Source organism: Scyliorhinus torazame, chromosome 9, assembly GCF_047496885.1.
Source record: "Scyliorhinus torazame isolate Kashiwa2021f chromosome 9, sScyTor2.1, whole genome shotgun sequence".
In the NCBI taxonomy this organism is placed as follows: domain Eukaryota; kingdom Metazoa; phylum Chordata; class Chondrichthyes; order Carcharhiniformes; family Scyliorhinidae; genus Scyliorhinus; species Scyliorhinus torazame.
In genome coordinates, this window is record NC_092715.1 from 203,352,780 (window position 1) to 203,372,423 (window position 19,644).

The 19,644-nt window shown below is 47.3% G+C and overlaps 1 protein-coding gene across 1 annotated transcript in view; it reads left to right on the plus strand.

The window, feature by feature from the left end:
• frmpd1a (FERM and PDZ domain containing 1a) overlaps positions 1 to 19,644 on the plus strand; it is a 264,403-nt gene that overhangs the window by 63,729 nt on the left and 181,030 nt on the right. The window contains exon 2 of the mRNA XM_072517007.1: positions 17,856 to 17,960. Coding sequence (XP_072373108.1) covers positions 17,860 to 17,960 — 101 coding nt within the window. The 5' untranslated portion in view covers positions 17,856 to 17,859. The remainder of the gene's footprint in view (positions 1 to 17,855; positions 17,961 to 19,644) is intronic.

Sequence of the window (19,644 nt, forward strand, 5' to 3'; positions counted from 1 at the left end):
TTTGCTGAGCAGATACTGACGCAGTTCATCGCTCATGAACGATGTACCCCGGTCGCTGTGGATATAAGCAGGGAAACCGAACAGGGTGAAGATGCTGTGCACTGCCTTAATCACCGTGGCTGAGGTCATGTCGGTGCAGGGAATGGCGAATGGGAAACGGGAAAACTCATCGATCACGGTGAGGAAATAGGCATAACGGTTGGTGGACGGGAGGGGCCCCTTGAAGTCCACGCTCAGTCGCTCAAAGGGGCCCGAGGCCTTCACGAGCCGAACCTTGTCTGGCCGATAGAAGTGCGGTTTGCACTCCACACAGACCTGGCAGGCCCTGACCATGGCCTTGACCTCCTTGGTTGAGTAAGGTAGGTTGCGGGACTTGATGAAATGGACGAGCCGGGTAACCCCCGGGTGGCAGAGGTCATTGTGGATGGCTTGCAGGCGGTCCTCCTGCGCGTTGGCGCATGTGCCGCGGGACAGGGCATCTGGGGGCTCGTTAAGCTCCCCTGGACGATACTTGATATCGTACGAGTAGGTGGAGAGTTCGATCCTCCACCTCAAAATTTTTTCGTTTTTTATTTTGCCCCGTTGCGTGTTATCGAACATATAGGCGACCGACCGTTGGTCGGTGACGAGGGTAAACCTCCTACCGGCGAGGTAGTGTCTCCAGCACCGCACAGCCTCCACAATGGCTTGTGCCTCCTTTTCGACTGCAGAGTGTTGAATCTCGGAGGCGGTGAGGATTCGGGAGAAGAACGCTACTGGTCTGCCTCCTTGATTGAGGGTAGCAGCCAGGGCGATGTCTGATGCATCGCTCTCTACCTGGAAAGGGATGGTTTTGTCCACCGCGTGCATGGCGGCCTTGATGATGTCGGCCTTGATGCGGCTGAAGGCCGATTGAGCCTCAGCCGAGAGGGGAAAAGTGGTGGTCTTTAGGAGTGGGCGGGCTTTGTCCGCATACTTGGGGACCCACTGGGCGTAATAGGAGAAAAGCCCCAAGCACCGTTTGAGGGCCTTGAGGCTGCGGGGGAGAGGGAGTTCCTTAAGGGGGCGCATGCGGTCGGGGTCGGGACCTAGGACCCCGTCTTCCACGACATAGCCGAGGATGGCCAGCCGGGTGGTGTGGAAAACGCATTTGCCCTCGTTATAGGTCAGGTTAAGGGCTCGGGCGGTCTGGAGGAACTTTTTGAGGTTAGTGTCATGGTCCTGCTGATCATGGCCGCAGATGGTGACATTGTCCAAGTACGGGTATGTAGCCGGCAAACCGTACTGGTCCACCATTTGGTCCATCGCCCTTTGAAAGACGGAGACCCCATTTGTGACACCAAAGGGGACCCTGAGGAAGTGGAAGAGCCGGCCGGCTGCTTCAAAGGCAGTATAGAGGCGGTATTTTGGTCGGATGGGGAGCTGGTGGTAGGCAGATTTGAGGTCGACCGTGGAAAAGACTCGGTATTGGGCGATCCGATTTACATTTCCGCGATGCGAGGAAGGGGGTACGCATCAAGCTGCGTGAATCGGTTTATGGTCTGGCTCTCATCCACGACCATCCGTTTCTTCTCCCCGGACCAGACTACCACCACTTGCGCTCTCCAAGGGCTGTTGCTAGCCTCGATGACCCCCTCTCCCAGTAACCGCTGGACCTCTGACTTGATAAAAGCCATATCTTGGGCACTGTAGCGCCGGCTCCTGGTGGCGACGGGCTTACAGTCAGGAGTGAGGTTAGCGAATAGCGAGGGGGGTGCGACTTTCAGTGTCGCAAGGCAGCACACCGTGAGGGGGGGCAAGGGTCCGCCGAACTTCAGTGTCAGGCTTCGGTGGCTGCACTGGAAATCCAGTCCGAGCAGCAGGGGGGCACAGAGGTGAGGGAGGATATAAAATTTGAAACGGGTGTATTTGGCACCCTGGATCGAGAGATCCGCAATACAGTACCCCGTGATTTGTACCGAGTGGGACCCAGATGCGAGGGCTATGGTTTGGGATGTGGGATGGGTGCGTAGGGAGCAGCGCCTTACCGCTTCAGGGTGGATAAAGCTCTCCGTGCTCCCGGAGTCGAAGAGGCATGCAGTGTCGTGCCCGTTGACCTGGACCTGCATCATGGAGTTCTGCAGGTGTTTTGGCCGAGTTTGATCGAGGGTGATCGCACCCAGTCGCGGGTAGTCGGAGTTGTAAAATGGCCGCTGCCGTTGGCCGCACGTGTCGGGTCGAGAAGGTGGCCGCCGACCAGATGGCCGCTCCCATGATTCGCACGAGGCTGATGACGCGTCAGAAGAGGACGTGTCGGGTCGGTGCGCAGCAGCATTGCGAGGCCTGCGGGCCTGAGAGCCTGATTTTCGGGCCGGCTGTTCTTTGTTTTTCTGGCCTCTGGGTCTGGCCAGGCAGACCCTCGCAAAGTGCCCTTTCTTCCCGCAGTTGCTGCAGATCGCGGAGCGGGCTGGGCAGCGTGGGCGTGGGTGCTGGCCCTGCCCGCAGAAGTAGCAAGGTGTGCCCCCATGGTGAGCGGGTCGCCGCGTGGCGCAGGCCTGTACTACGGGCGAGTTTGAGGAAGTCCGGGGGGGGCTGGCAGAGTCCGCGGGGTACGTACCCAAGTTATGTTGGGCCACCTCCAGCGAGGAGGCGAGCGTTAGCGTCTCCTGGAGGTCTTTTGCCCCGTTTTCGAGCAGTCGCTGCCGGATGTAGGTCGAGCGGATGCCGGACACAAAAGAATCTCTGATGCAGGTTCATATGGACTTCCCTTGTCACATCCTGATGGTCACAGTCCCTGGCCAGCGCGGTGAGTTTCTCAACAAACTCGTCGAGCGATTCCCCCGAGCGCTGCCGGCAGGTAGAGAGCAGATGCCGGGCGTGTATCTCATTGACGGGTTTGACAAACCGCTTGCGGAGCAACTCAATCGCTTCCTCATAAATCGTCGCCTTTTCGAGCGTGGCGGAGATTCTGTGACTCACCCGGGCGTGGAGTAGACGCAGCTTGCGTGGCCCCAGGATGGGAGTCTCTGCGGAGTCCAGGTAGGCCTCGAAGCACCGCAGCCAGTATTTAAAAATTTCCTTTGCCTCCGGCGTTCGTGCTTCCAGATTGAGCTTCTCTGGTTTTAGGCCTGCGTCCATCCTGAATCTAGTTTAGCCTAATAAATTGAGGTACCCTCAATAATGATGCTGAGAGATTAAACTGTAAAGAAGGCTTTATTAGGCTAATAACTATGCTACAGATTTGGACGAGAGCTGACTGCTATACAGACCATGAGGCAGGCCTTTATGTATGGCTCCCAGATGGGCGGAGCCAGAGGTGGAGTCCCCAGGGTTCCAAGCCTGGTCTTAAAGGGGACATCACCTTACATGATGATAAGGCAGTAACCGTTCATCACAGTGGTGAGCTGGCTTCTTGAACCGCTGCAGTCCCTGCGGTGTAGATACACCCAATGTGCTGTTAGGGAGGGGGTTCCAGGATTTTGTCTCAGCGTCAGCGAAGGAACGGTATATATTGTCAAGTCAGGGTGGTGAGTGACTTGGAGGGGAACGTCCAGGTGGTGGTGGTGGGCTGCCACTCTTCGTCGGTGGTGGAGGGTTTGAATGTTTGTGGAAGGAGCAGCAATCAAGCGGGCTGCTTTGTCCTCGATGGTGTTGAGCTTCTTGGATGTTGCTGGAGCTGCACACATCCAGGCAAGTGGAGAGTATTCCATTACACTCCTGACTTGTGTCTTGTAGATGGTTGACAGGCTTTCGGGGGGTCAGGAGGTGAGTTATTTTCTGTAGGATTCCGAGCTTTTGACCTGCCCTGGTAGCCACAGTATTAACGTGGCTAGTCCAGTTCAGTTTCTGATCAATGGTAACCCCTCAGGATGTTGATTGTGGGGGATTCAGCGATGGTAATGCCATTGAATGTCAAGGGGCGATGGTTAGATCCTCTCTTGTAGGAGATGGCCATTGCCTGATACTTGTGTGGTGCGAATGTAACTTGCCACTTATCAGCCCAAGCCTGGATATTGTCCAGGTCTTGCTTAATTTGGACACAGACTGCTTCATTATCTGAGGAGTCACGAATGGTGCTGAACATTGTGCAGTCATCCGCAAACATCCTCACCTCTGATCTTATGATGGAAGACAGGTCATTGATGAAGCAGCTGAAGATGGTCGGGCTTAGTTATGGGCCTAGTTCTGTTATGCTGGCTTCTCCAACACTTCAGCCCTTTGCTTTTAAAACTAAGGAACCAAAGAACTAGCTTCTTTGAAATGATTACTGAGACATTGGTGTGTTCAAACAATAACTGGCTTATTTTATACAACTAAACTGCATATAGCTATATATGGCTAGATGTTACACTGCCTAAGCCATGCACATTCCCTGCCTGTTCCAGGACTCCTAGTCATTTGTTCTCTTACATCATTAACCCAGTTCCACACATTAACCCTTACTAAACCTACACATACCTAACATCAGCCTTGGTTCAATTAGTGGCATGCTCAGTGATGTGTTGAAGGGGCAGCATGGTGGCGCAGTGGTTAGCACTGCTGCCCCACGGTGCCGAGGTCCCGGGTTCGATCCCAGTTCTGGGTCACTGTCTGTGTGGAGTTTGGGTTTCGCCCCCACAACCCAAAGATGTGCAGGGTAGATTGACCACACTAAATTGCCCCTTAAATGGAAAAAATGAATTGGGTACTCCAAATCTATTTAAAAAAAATTATGTGTTGAAGGTTCATGGGCTGGATTCTCCGTCAGCGGGATCCTCCACTTCGTCGGCAGCACACTCCCGCCCGTGGATTTCCCGATGGTGTAGGGGTACCTGTTTTGTTATGTTTCCTTTGTAACATAAGCGGCTTCCTTGTGTTGCATTTGTCAAGGAAGGTCGAGACGTGTAAATAACTTCAACTCATTTATTTACACTATGTACACTTTTATAACTTGAGTTCGACACTACTGCTAATCCTATTGTAGCTACCTAATCTGACTAACCAGCTGCTGTCTTCCATGTGGTGGGTGTGATAATGAATCAACCCTGCGCCTCTCCTCACTGACTGTCTCCACTGGCCAAAGGGGCTGATCATGTGTGTGGTGTCCTTTATGTATCGGTTGGTGTAATGCCCCCCTGTGGTCGTGTCACCTCCTTGTGTATCGTGAATGTCCATTGGTCGCCTCCCATCTAACTTATCTATTGGTTGAGTGTGTGTGTGTGTGATGTTTCTGGTGCTCGCTCTAGTGTCTGTCTAGCTTACATGTATTTACAGTGATGCACATCACCACATCCTCCCCTTTTTATATGTTCATATTTTCTGTACACTTTAAGAAAAACTGAACAAAGAACAGGTAGAGAAGGTAAGGTATATACACGTCATGGGAACAGTGATTAAACAGTAAGTCCAAACCAGTCATGTGAGTCCATAAACCATCAATCATCATGGTCAAATGTCTCTCTTGGTTATGAACGCCATCAACAGGAACCAAGAAGTGGTCGAATCACCGCGCTGTCCGATTTGGAGTCTTTTTCTTTTTTCTGTTTATGTTTGTGGTGGTGCTGTCGGATGGCATCTTGATAGGTTGTTGACATTGAAGAGGTACCATCAACAGTATAATTCGAGGTCATGGATGTGCCAGATGTTGAAGTCGGATGAGACTGTGCATACTGGTTCTGGCCACATGCTGTGCTGGAAGGGTGATTCTGCTGAGAAGCGTTGAAGCATGTCGATTTGGAGACAGAATTGCTGCTCGCATCAATGTCTGCTGATGGTGTGAAACTAGAACCTTGCATCTGATAGGAATATGCTGTCTGGCCAGGCTGTGGTGCAGCAAATCCTGGGCAGTAACTAAGGCATCCAGTCTGTAGTGCAGATTGCGCTGGCGGTAGTCCTCCTTCGGTCTTGATTCCATTAGTGGGCAATCCGTAGTGCTGGCCTGTTTGAGAATATGCTGCATAGACTGCTGGCTGCTGCAGGCTTGAATACTGGGTTTGTCCAGCATGAGCTGTCATTGGCCGCACTGTCGGTGTGGAACAAATGTGTGGACATAGCGGTGGTGAAAATTGGTGTATTCCTCTTGGACTGTAGCTGCTGCTTGTTATTGCTGACCCAGTGTGATTGTCACGTGATCCATCTCCTGTCGTTGTGGCATCTGCTGTCACCCTGAGCGTGCCATCACTGAGGTTGCGACACTGCCTGTCTGGAGTAAAGTCTGGTTTACGTGAATCAGAGTTGGCGTTTGGTTGCTCCCCATCTGGAGTCTGGTCTGTTTTTTGTTGATACTCCCCGTCCGGAGTCTTAGCAGGTTCACTGGAGTCAGCTGAGATTTCTTGAATCTGCACGTCTGGAGTCGGAACATGCAGGAATGCATTGACTAGTGGAGAGGTTCGAGCAATTGAGGGTGGATGTAGTGTGGTGTCACCGGAGTCACCAGTGGTCTCACCGTGATCGTCGAGTGCCTCTGTACGCACTAGCTGAGGTCTGTCACTTTGCACCTTTTGCATGGGAAGTGGGATGCTGTCGTCACTCGTTTCACATACCGTGGGTAGATCCTCAGTAGCTGCTTGCTGTTCACTAGGGTTGGGTAAATTGTCAGAGTTTTCATCTGGTGGTGCAAACAATGTGGGTGGACTGTCATTGTCTTGCCGTTGTCCTTCATTTGGGCTTTTCTTCTTTGGAATTTTAAATCTTCCCCCAGACATTACAGAACCTTGTTCATTTCCCTCAATTTCTCCCATATATAGGGCATCAAATGTTAGATCCAATGTTCCTTTCGTCATTGTACTAGTTTCCAAAGAACAGTCCGTTTCAATTTTCTTCTCCGTTACTTCATATGCATCCTTTTCTAATGTACATGCCTTCATAGTCTCTGGCTCTGATTTTGCTGGGACTGGCACAGTCACAGTCTCTCTTTTATTGTTCTCAATTGCCCACATTCTACTCCCCAGACACAAATGCTTAATCTCTGGAGTTAATGTGGTACAATGGATAATCGGGTCGACCTTATCTGCATCTTTACCATCACTGGAAAGCACAATTGGTTCACTTGAAACTGTTGTGGGTTTTAACTGCTTTATCTGGCTACTCGATGTCGGTGTCCTCAGGATTCTTGCTCCAATGTTCTGCTCATTTATCAGTGGAGTGTGCAGAGGTTCAATGCGATTAATATTCCCATCAGGGGTTGAAGAGTCATTACTGACTAACGGCTGGTCTCTGTAGTTGGGACTTTGCGGTTTTGTGTTGAAGGGAGACAGTTGTCCCTGCTGTAGATATGATTCAGGTTGTGTTATTTCCATTAAATGAGGATCAATGTCTTGTCCATTTTTTCGATCCGTACTAAAGCAATGGCAATTTTCAGTCTGCTCCTTGCAAGTTAGACATACAAGCAATTTCTTTAGCAAATCCTCAGCATCCTTCTGTGACTGTGCAGCATTATTAATATCTCTTCGGCTAGAATGATCCTGAAGGTCAGCGCATAATCCTTTTTTCTTCGGGCTTGGAATAGGCGATTCCTTTGGCTTGTCTTCATTTGGGCTTGAACAGTCATCAGCGCTGTGCCCTTCATTGTAGCATGATAGACCGTCATGGTCGTCCTGCTGAGCAGTGGAGCGTGGTAGACTGTTATAGCCTTCTTGCTGTTTACATGAGCATGGCAAACTTGCATCGTCTGCCGCTAGTTGGTCAGAGGAGGTTGCTAGACCCTCATGGTCTTGTTCCTGCAAGGACTGCGCATCGGAGTCATGCGTTTCTGCAATTGTGGAGTCTGTCCACGAGCTTGCTGTGGAGTCTTGTGACACTGGAGTCACGTCTTGTTCCTGCAAGGACTGTGGTGTGGAGTCTTGCATGTCTTCTTTTGTAGTGTCGGGAACCCTGAACGGGGCGTGGACCACGCTCTGTGTGGCAGCAGACCGCTCTCTGTGGGCTTGTACCGCTCTCTGTCTCTTAAGTTCAGGCTGCAGCATCATCCTGCACTGATGAGTTGGGACGACATATCTGCTGGGTTGAAGATCCTCAAATCCGAAAAATGAATCCGCATCTGCGTCGGATTCAATGCGGGGGTCGCCAATGTGCAACACCAAAGGTTCGTCCGAGTCGTAGTCGTCTAGGACCATGGAGCTGTCATTGGGCTCGCGAGGTCCAGAAAAAATGTAAAGATCGGTATCGAAGTATTCAAGGTCGGAATCATCGGTTTGTGCGTAGGTAACTGCTTGTTGCAGGGTTCTTCGGAGGTTAAATTCATTTCCTTGTTCAATTTGAGGCATTGTGCTGTCATTCCAGGTGAAGGAAGGTTGTTTTACAGCTTTAAAAGATTTTTTCTTTGATTTGGGACGTTTCCCCTTTAAATTGGATTTGGGACGTTTCCCCTTTAAATTGGTGCGGTCTGGGGCCTCTGACGTCATGACGCGCATGACGTAGCACGTAGGAAGCGATTGCGCATGCGCAGATCGCTGTTCCTTTACTGATGGCCGTTTTCTTGATTGGGTTGCATGGCGTGTCGCGCATGCGCAAACGAACCTTCCGGTTCTGCGCACTTCTCGCGCAACTGCGCTAGTGTAGTCCCTTTAGCAAGATGGCCACCGACCTCGACCTAAATCGCTCTATGGTCCGGGATTTCGGCCTCGAGGTGAGTACTGGCGCTTTTCTTACCTTTCCTCGCCGATTGGAGCGTGTTTTCCTCACAGTATTTGGCGAATTTGTCCAGGACTGCCTGGAAGTCGTACCTGTTTTTCCCCTTGGAGAACTTGAATTTTTAAAAGATTTCTTCTGCGGCGATGGGGAGGAGAAACTCTATTTTTTCATCATCGGCTAGGTCTTTAAGTTCGGCTGCCACCAGGAGGAGTTCAAACGTTTGCCGGAATCGCTGCCAGTTTTTGCTGAGATCGCCGTGGCACTGGAGCGGCTGCGGAACCCGGAGCTCGTACATCTTGCCTGGGTATTGCTGGTTGTCACTGTACACTGAGGTATGGCTATCTGGATTTAAGCAGTTCACTACTGGTACCATGTTTTGTTATGTTTCCTTTGTAACATAAGCGGCTTCCTTGTGTTGCATTTGTCAAGGAAGGTCGAGACGTGTAAATAACTTCAACTCATTTATTTACACTATGTACACTTTTATAACTTGAGTTCGACACTACTGCTAATCCTATTGTAGCTACCTAATCTGACTAACCAGCTGCTGTCTTCCATGTGGTGGGTGTGATAATGAATCAACCCTGCGCCTCTCCTCACTGACTGTCTCCACTGGCCAAAGGGGCTGATCATGTGTGTGGTGTCCTTTATGTATCGGTTGGTGTAATGCCCCCCTGTGGTCGTGTCACCTCCTTGTGTATCGTGAATGTCCATTGGTCGCCTCCCATCTAAATTATCTATTGGTTGAGTGTGTGTGTGTGTGATGTTTCTGGTGCTCGCTCTAGTGTCTGTCTAGCTTACATGTATTTACAGTGATGCACATCACCACAGTACCCACAATGGGAAACCCCATTGGCCGCTGGCAGGACGGAGAATTCCGTTGCCCTGAGGAGATATGTGTGAACAGGGCCAGTTGCTTTAAACAGGGTAGTTCCTCAACAATCCTTGACCAAGAATGAACATAAGTTGTTTTTGAAACAAGCAACTTAATATGATATCTGCAAGATTTTAAAGGCCATTTTCCCCAGTACTGGTAAACAAATGGCAGCGTTTGATTTTCGGTAATGATTATATTTCCTGAACAATTACCATAACTCTAACTGAATGCAATGTGATTCTCCCAATTGCATTTAGGAACAAAGAAACAGGACAACATTATGGGACTTTCAGTGATGGTGTTGTGCTGAGCAGTGACACATCAGGTGTCTCTCTTCCAGAATACAATCAAATAGGCAAATTTAGACGGATTTAGCCAGAACATTCAGACTTATTTCACCCACAAGTAAGAAAGGGAGAGAATAGGTACAACATGCTTGTGAATGGGAGCGCTGGAGGCCGCAGACAAGGTAGAAATGGAGGAAAAGGCAGAAATGGAGGAAAAGGCCAAGAGCAGCAAGTGAGTGAGTTGGCGGACCCACGAGGCGAGGGGTCCCTGGCCACCCCGGAGAGGGGAGACCGACGACTGGAACAATGTTTGTCCCCTCCCCGTCCCCACCGCCTGGAGATGATGGAAGACATTCCTAATGAAGGAAGTGATGGCAATGAGAGAGGCCATAAAAGTGGAGATCCAGGTGGTGGTCAGGATGGCAGGGTCGGAGGCGTTGGTCGCCATGCAGACGGTGATAAATGGAATGGGGAAGAAACTGGAAGCTCAGGCGAAGACGATCCTACAGCTGGAAAAGGCGTTGATGGACCAGAGCAACAGGATTGTTGCTCTGGAGTCCGAAATAAAAAGGTTGGTGGCGACCCAGGGGAGCCTGAAGGGGAAGGTCGAGGACCAGGAGAATCAGTCTGGCCTCCAAAATTTCCAGATCGTGAGTCTGCGAGAGGGGATCGGGGGGTAGGGGCCTGACGACGACGTGGCCCAGATGCTGGGCAACATTATGAACAGGAATTCATCTTGCTGTGTCTGTTATTTAGAAACAAGAGTAGGCCATTCAGCCTCCATTCAATTAGGTGAGGTCTGACCTGCACCATAATTCCATTTACCAATCTTTGATCCATGTCACTTGCTGCAGGATCAGTCTTGAAATCTCAACGTTTCCAGCATCTGTAGCTATTTGGTGGAGGGAGCTCCAGAATCCGGCTACCCCAGTGGTGGTAAAGTGCTTTCTGAACTGTACTAGGAAAACAGAAACTAAGGTTCAATAATTTTAGAGTGCATGGCATGATGGAAAAGTGTCAGTACTGAACGAGTCTCTGACAATAACTCAGGGTTACAACAATAACAATGGCAAAGTTCAATACACCGTCCATGCAAAATCTTGGTGAATATTCAGACTGAACACTGACTACAAATGGTCACCATTACTTACTGTAATGTCCAGTCCAGCTGGTAAAGCTGAAGATAATTATTGGAAGCTGTTCAATTTTCAGAAGCATTTCCAAATGGAAAAGTTGCTTGTTAACCTAATACCGAATAGTGAGAAGCTGCTGGAGGATTTATTCTGCTTGCTCACTGTTGTGGTATGAACTACTGGTGGTGTAAATCCCTTTGTGTTATTGATTTTGCTATACTTCTGTGAAGTTCTTCGGTAGGTTTTCCTTCAACTGGGATGGTGATACCATTGAATGTCGTGGGAAGGTAACTGGACTCTCACTTGTTTGAGAAGATCTTTTCCCGAGACTTGCATGAATGTTACTTGTCATGTGTCAGCCCAAGCCTGAAGCTTCTCTAGATTTTGTGGACACAGACTGCTTCATTATCTGAGGAGTTGTGAATGGAACTGAATTCCAGTGCAATAATCAGTGAACCTCTCCACTTCTGACTTTCGGATGGAGGGAAGGTCATCGATGAAGCAGCTGAAGATAATTGAGACTACACATCACTAAATCTAGTGTAGCCTGTTCATTTGTTGGTCCTAAAATAAATTAGCCTATAAATTACTGATGGTATGAGTTGGCATAGGCATTGATTCCTTTGTTAGAACAGGTAAGCCTAAGATACTGGGCATTCTTTTCAAGTCATCAACTTGAAACCTTAACTCTGTTACTCGCCACAGATACTGCCTGACCTGCTGAACATTTTCAGCATTTTTTGTTTTTATATTGGACACTGGACCTCGTTCACATCAGATTGACAGACTGCAGATGCATTCTGGGTATCCTCCAGGCGGCTCACCAGCAAAGAGCATTTGAATATGCCGCCCAGCTGATTGGATGCTTTGACGCTCAATTGACACCTATAAAATTGGCAGAACATTATCAAATCTGGGCCATGAAACTATTCTGAAATCTTTTCTGAAATTCACTGCCTTTACTTGAGCTATTCTGCTTCCCCAAGTCTATGTAAAAAATTAGAATGTCCGATTAAAACCACTTGTATTTTTTTCTCCATGTTTACCTGATCTTTGTATTAAAACATCCCCCCAACCCCCACGACATGAGTACGTTAGGAGGCCTGTAGACAGCATTGATTCCTTCACTGTTCCTTAACTCTACCCACTCCCCATTCTTCCTCATATCCTTTCACTTCTCTGCTACCACTGTGGCTTTCATCAATATTGCTACTTCCCACCTTTCCAAATTTCCCAACAATAACTGTAGTACAATCGGCAGATCCCACACCATTGATGAATTCCCGACCATCAACATGCTGGAGATTGCCATTCACCAGAAACTCAGCTGGATTAGCTACATAAATCAGAGTCTGAAGAGGCCAACTTTTTCTTAACCTCACTACAATGGGCAGCTCGGTAGCATTGTGGATAGCACAATTGCTTCACAGCTCCAGGGTCCCAGGTACGATTCCAGCTTGGGTCACTGTCTGTGCGGAGTCTGCACATCCTCCCCGTGTCTGCGTGGGTTTCCTCCGGGTGCTCCGGTTTCCTCCCATAGTCCAAAGATGTGCAGGTTAGGTGGATTGGCCATGATAAATTGCCCTCAGTGTCCAAAATTGCCCTTCGTGTTGGGTGGGGTTACTGGATTATGGGGATAGGGTGGAAGTGTTGACCTTGGGTAGGGTGCCCTTTCCAAGAGCCAGTGCAGACTCGATGGGCCAAATGGCCTCCTTCTGCACTGTAAAATTCTATGAAATCTGTGAAATCTACAGTGTGAGTCCCATGCTGTTTGTTGCCTGGCAACAGCAACAGGTTGAGAGAAGCACACTAGCCAGGTGAAAATTTAGAACCTTGCCTGGAGGAGCAAAACATCCCTCGCAGTCCAAAAAAATGAAACTTTCAGCCTTCCCATCCCAGATCTCCCTGCTTCATCTTCATCCCCATGGGTCCCTGCCTGTGGCCATCTGCTGCTGAATTTCCACACCATCTGTTGGCCATGCAGTTAATCAGGCTGACTGTCAGCATAAAGGTTGACTGGGCCTCCATGTCCCCAATCTTCTCGATTCTTTCCAGCTACTATGTTCCCCATTAATCTGTTAATATTGGGGTCAAAATGATTGAGGACTTGAATGAGAATGATATGATCAAAGGGAATCAGCATGGATTTGTGAATGCTAGTCTATGGTCTAGCACTACTGCCTCACGGCGTCGAGGACCCGTGTCCAGTCCCGGGTCCGGTCCCAAGTCACTGTGCATGTGGAGTTTGCACATTCTTCCTGAGTCTGCGTGAGTCTCACTTCCACAACCCAAAATTATGTGCAGGGTAGGTGGATTGGCCACGCTAGATTGGAAGAAAGGAATTGGGTCCTCTAAATTTATTAAGAAAGTTGAAAAACTAAGTGAGTACAATAAACCATGGCAGATGGAGTTCAATATGTAGAAATGTGGATTTAAGAAATACAAATTGAAATATTTTCTTGATGTATTGCTGGGAAGAGAGACATATTGCGGAACTTTCCATCTTATGCTCATCAGGACAAATGCAAAAATATTAAAATTCAATGGTCACATCAATTTATACAACAGGAGAAAAGGGTGCTGATTGGTTGGCAAGTCAATTCTGATTGGCTGAGGTGTTGCCATAGAGAAATCAATGGGAACTATAGGCTCCCCATGCTTCTGGGTACTTTAAAAAAAGTCATTAGGATTGACCATATTCCTTTTGTTCGCAGGAAATACATCCCTGCAGATGAATGTATGATGCTTCCAGCAAGCATGAATGAGCCATGTTACGAGTGTGACTGATTATCTTAAATGGGCTGTTAGTATAGCTATAAGTACATTAAGGATTGTTCAGTAAGTGCTGCCTAATCGAAGAATCACATATTTAAAAAAAATAAATTGAGAGTGCCCAATTCTTTTTTTTCCAATTAAGGGGCAATTTAGTGTGGCCAATCCACCTAGCCTGCACATCTTTGAATCGTGGCAGTGAAACCCACGCAAACACGGGGAGAATGTGCAAACTCCACACGAACAGTGACCCGGGGCCTCTCTACTTGTTCCAGCAGGACACCGACACTTCACTCTGGTTTCTTCCAATGTATTCCTTCTAACTACTATTAATTTTGTTTTTGGCGTTCACACTCAATCCATATTCTAAACTTCTAAATTTTCTTGATTTTTTAAGGCTGCATCTGATTCTGCAAGTAGCACTGTGTTGTCAGTGTACGACAAGTTTCTTTTGTTCTTGCCTCCAATTTGCAACCCTGGAAGTACTTTTAATTCACTGAATATTTGTCCTGTGTACAGATTGACTAATTCTGGTGGCAGTACAAGGTCTTGTCATACTCCTCTCTTCACTTGAAACATGTATGATTGTCCACCTTCTAGCCTGATGTTTGTTATTTGGTCCCAATATAAGCTTTGGATAAATCTCACATCTTTACTGTCAATGTCACATTTTAGCAACATGTCAATTAGCTTTTGGTGATTAAACATTATTTCATAGTCTATGAAGCAGATGCAAATGTTCTTGTTTATTTATGTTTCTTAGTTAATGCCACAAAATAATGAATGTCTCAAGTCTCTTGGAACATATTCCTTGGTATATATTTGATCACAAATTCATGTTATCACTTTTAATTCTGATTCTGCAAGAGCTTTAAGATGTTCTTTTCTCACTTTTCTCACTCACCTATGCCTGGAGCTAGAGCTAATGGCCCTGATATTTAAGGGAATATTAAAGGGAAAATGAGCCCCCAGGAAACCTGGAAATATGGGAAAAGTGGAGGTCTTGCCAAGTTTAACAGCAGGACTTTGTTTGATACTTGGTATATGGTTTTCTGCCCAGTTGTTGGCCTGATGGAGCAGATGGGTGGCTGGCTGCCTTCTGGGAAAGCCTGATGTTCAAGACTGCACCCAAGGACTAGAGCGAATAGAGGAGCGCGAGGAGAGATTTTGGGCGTGGGGAGGAGCATATAGGAAAATATTGGATCGGGGGGAGGGGAGGGGGGATGCAGAGATTGCGAGGAGGTGTTTTCAGTCTCAATAGCATATAATTACAGTTTTTGAGAAACCATTTAAAGCAAGAAAATCTTATTACAACCTCATAAAGTGTCAATCAAATAAAATTAACATTCCCTTCACAGCTATGTAACCATTGCCTACTTGGTTGAATGCAATAGTCTGTATTGGAACTAAATGAAACATTAATGAAAAGGTCATCTGGCAACTGTATTAACAGAAGCAGGCTGAATAGATAGCCAGACATCTGTTTTTCCAGATGGCCTCATTATAAATACATCAAGAGTGGGAAAGCTTGCGGATGGCCTTCATGCCGAAGGCCACTTAAGATGCACATGCTGTTGCTGCTGGTATTCAACCAGCACCAGTTCAGGTCTCGCCATCTGGAGAAGCTACCCAGAAAAACCTTTTGCGTGTGACGGTGGCCGACTGGGAGACGGGGGTGGAGGTGGGAGGTAGCGGAGTAGGAGGCCTTCCATTCACAGGTACTCAATGCCCTATAAAGGAACTCAGCATCAAGAATATGGGGCCCCTTAGGAAGCCACCTCCTTGCTCTTTTTCCGAGCTTCCTCCCCCTCTCTATGATAATAATAATCTTTATTGTCACAAGTAGGCTTACATTAACACTGCATGAAGTTACATTCGCCACATTTCGGCGCATGTTCGGGTACACAGAGGGAGAACTCAGAATGTCCAAATGACCTAATAGCACATCTTTCGGGACTTCTGGGAGGAAACCGGAGCACCCAGAGGAAATCCACGCAGACACGGGGAGAATGTGCAGACTTCACACAGGCTGGAAATCAAACCTGGGACCCTGGCGCTGTGAAGCAACAGTGCTAACCACTATGTGACTCCCTTCCCTGTGACTCCCATCTAGCTCACACTCACCTCTATCTAAGGCTCCCATTACCGATCCTGCTGCAGACCCCACTGCCCCTGGAGATGCTGCTGGTACTGCATAGTTGCAGCTTCTGATTGACTGACCATTCATGGAGAATTTCGGCCTCATTAGGTGTTTAATTATCTGGGTGGCTTGACATTGCCCAGGTACGTATATGGTTGGAATTATATAAATTTGGGCCTCTTGGAGAAAAGTGATGTAGGGCTCCCACCAGTTTTCGAATCAGCTGATGAGACCCCAACATCCACATTAAATCCCAATCCTGTTGATTGGAAAATGCTCTGTGATGTCTTGTGGATATTGTAAGGTTTGGTGCAAATATTAAAATTGGATCTTCAACTATACTGAATCCCAGAGCAGTAACTTTGGATTCTTTCTCATTTCCTGTGGAATTATTGCCGATGTATAGGGGTGTTGGTGGTTGATGGGTACTGTTTGTTGTAACTCTACCTTCAATTGTGAACAGTGCCTCCCCTCAACTAATTTGCTGACAAACATGAAGGTGTTAACCCGAAGAAAGAAAGGAAAAGTACATTAAAAATGAGAATTAGGAATGTAGGAACAGGAGCAGACCATTCAATCCCTCAAGCCTGATTTGCTAGTCTATTATATCATTGTTGATCTGTATCTCAGCTCCATTTATCTCCTTCGTTCCAGATCCTTGGTATTCTTATCCCAACAAAAATCCACCCTTCTCAGTGATGGTCCCAACATGCCCAACCTTTTTAGGGAGTAAGTTTACGTTTGCACTACCCTTTGTGTGAACTAGGTATCTTCCGGATTTCATCCCTGAAAGACTTCAAGTTCTAATTTTAGGATTTGGATATTTTCCTTGAATTTGAAAAGTGTCCGACTCGTGAAAGTGACTTATTCTGAGTATGTTTGGACTAATGCTATAAATATGAAGAGTTTTCAGTGATCCTGCCCAAAATTGAATGAGTTTTTGGTGGAAACATTAGGAAATTGGGGTGAAAGGTGAGGCCGACTGATGTCTCAATTTCTCTCCCCTGCCCCTGCTGGGACAACCTGCACCAGAGGGTTGAAGAGTCCTGTTTTCCTCCCTGTTCTCTGCTGTCGTACTATTAATACTCCTCCCCAGGATTGTCTAGTGCAAGGCGATAGGTTGCAGGTCTACAATGATACAATGATGGCTACAAAGGCCCTGATTTTAACCATAAGGGGCTAGTAGAGGCTTCCTCCCATCCATTTTGGCCTCCAGCACTCAAGGGCTGAAGCTCTTTGCCTTCTTTGAGCCTCTTTTTACTCACTTAAGATTCCTTTCCATTACTTCACCCTCTGTAGCCTGACACCTTAACATTTTCTTCCGTTGTACTGGCGGCCTGACACCATGTGTGAGCGGCACAGTAGCACATGAGTGGCATGGTAGCGCAGTGGTTAGCACTGTTGCTTCACAGCGCCAGGGTCCTGGTTTCAATTCCCGCTTGGGTCACTGTCTGTGCGGAGTCTGTACATTGTTCTTGTGTCTGCGTGGGTTTCTTACGGGCGCTCCGGTTTCCTCTCACAAGTCCCAAAAGATATGCTTGTTAGGTGAATCGGACTTTCTGAATTCTCCCTCAGTGTACCCGAACAGGTGCCGGAATGTGGCGACTAGGGGATTTTCACAGTAACTTCATTGCAGTGTTAATGTAAGCCTATTTGTGACAATAATAAAGGTTATTATTGTTATAAAATTACACCCCCAACCTCCCAATTTAGGGAACTGGATTGCATTTAGGGTGGAGTATAATATGAACTCCTCTGATTCCTAGCTATAAGGATCCAATTGTAAGATGATTTGAGGATTCTCAAACAAGTTCTAATTGGCATAATCCTAATGACATTAATTGTCAATCTTAGCCAGAACAGTCAAAGGACAGCTCAGGAGGGGAAATAGAAAAATGATCACACTAGCAGAGTAATGGGTGCTATCCTGAGGGGCTGAGGCATGTTGTTGGGGCAGAGTAGAGGGAGGGTTACATTGCATCTAGTACTCCTGTCCTGTTTGTGTTCAATGCAGATACTGGAACTAATACAAATATCAATTCAATAGTGAGATTAACACAAGTATCAATTTTCTACAGTTAAATGGAAGAAGCTGAGGATAACATGGTCCAAGTCCGCAAATCCCACAAAGTTGAGCAAATGGTCGCAAAGTGGCTTCGCCTTACACGAGATAATTCACAGAGGTGAGATCTGTATTTGTTTATTAAAGTCTGATTTCTGGAAATGGAAATACTTACACTGAAGATCTTCTTGTTCAGCTCATCAAGTTGATGTATATGAACTGTTAAGACCAGGCAAGATAAATGAACTGGCTTCCCTCTATTCAGCCTCCTCGGTTGGTCAGAACAAAGGTTTATATTTCTTTGTCACAAGGACATGCCTCTTCCAAATCAGAACATATTTAACTATTTAAGTTACGAGGAATCAAACACGGTTTCCTTGAGTCAAAACAAGAGCAAATTTATTAACCACTGAACCCGAGAAAAATAATAAAACCGCGATGCCAAGCATTCGGCCTTCAAAAATGCACACAGGTGTACACACACAGGTGCACACACACATCGTCAGCCAGTTCCCTCCACTGAAGACTATCGTGACACCATCAATGTCGCTTGCAATCTATATTGCGTAGCTGGGTAGCTTTGCCTTGAAATAACACACCTATTCTGTATTTCCAAGAGGTTTTGGGGTGTCTGTCTGTGGCAGCCATTGTTTCAATATCCAATGTCTCTTCCTCAGATAGTTATGGGTTTCGATGGGTGTCTGGATGAGAGGTAATGCTTCTCACCTTACTCTCTTCTCAGGGTGATTTGTTTGCTTCTCGTCCTCATCTTGGAATGTGACCTTGCATTTTTAAGCAGTTTGTTCTGTTTCAGTTCAAATTGCAATCATTCCAGTCAGTTGAAAGTTTAAAAAAGCGTATTTTCAAAAGAGACATAGCCCCATGAGAGAACAACTACTCCATTTCTACTGCATCCTACAAAGACTTTACAATTTACAGAATAAGCACATTGTTCCCACCCATAGAGAAATTCAGTCACATTTAATATTTTGGCCCGAAAATAATGCAGAGCCAGGCTCCCGGCCTGGTGACAAGACAATCCACCATTGCAAGGTGAGCCAAAATGCAATAATGGTGTATCATAGAACTTACAGTGCAGAAGGAGGCCATTCGGCACATTGGGTCTGCACCGGCCCTCGGAAAGAGCACCCTACCTAAGCGCACACTTCCACCCTACCCCCGTAACCCAATAACCCCACCTAACTTCCTTTGGACACGAAGGGCAATTTATCATGGTCAGTCCACCTAACCTGCACGTCTTTGGACTGTGGGAGGAAACCGGAGCACCTGGAGGAAACTCACGCAGACACAGGGAGAACGTTCAGACTCCACACAGACAGTGACCCAAACCGGGAATCGAACCTGGGACCCTGAAGCTGTGAAGCAACTGTGCTAACCACTGTGCTACCATGCTGCCCCTGGTATGAAACCGGAAAGACTTTTCAGCATGAGCATGTCAGAATGTCCAATTCCAACCTGGATACCTAATTATCATTTTACTTAGCGTTTGCATCTGGTGTGCACTTGCATGACACAATGTCAACACGACCATCAAAAGGGCCAATTCCAAGATGGACTTTGGAGGAGTTGGAAATTTTGGGGAAGAGATGACAAATGTCCAAGATGGGCTGAGAACAAGACCTACTTTAATGATGCCTGACTTGATGTTTTTGCTGCATGCTGTAAGGAGCAGGAAGGAAATAATCTTTTTCAGCAACTCAAGGAAAAACTGTTGCTCTCTAAAGAAAGTCAGGTTTAGGGGTGGCTGAGGAGATCAGGAGGAGTATTCTGTCTTGTACCGGGAA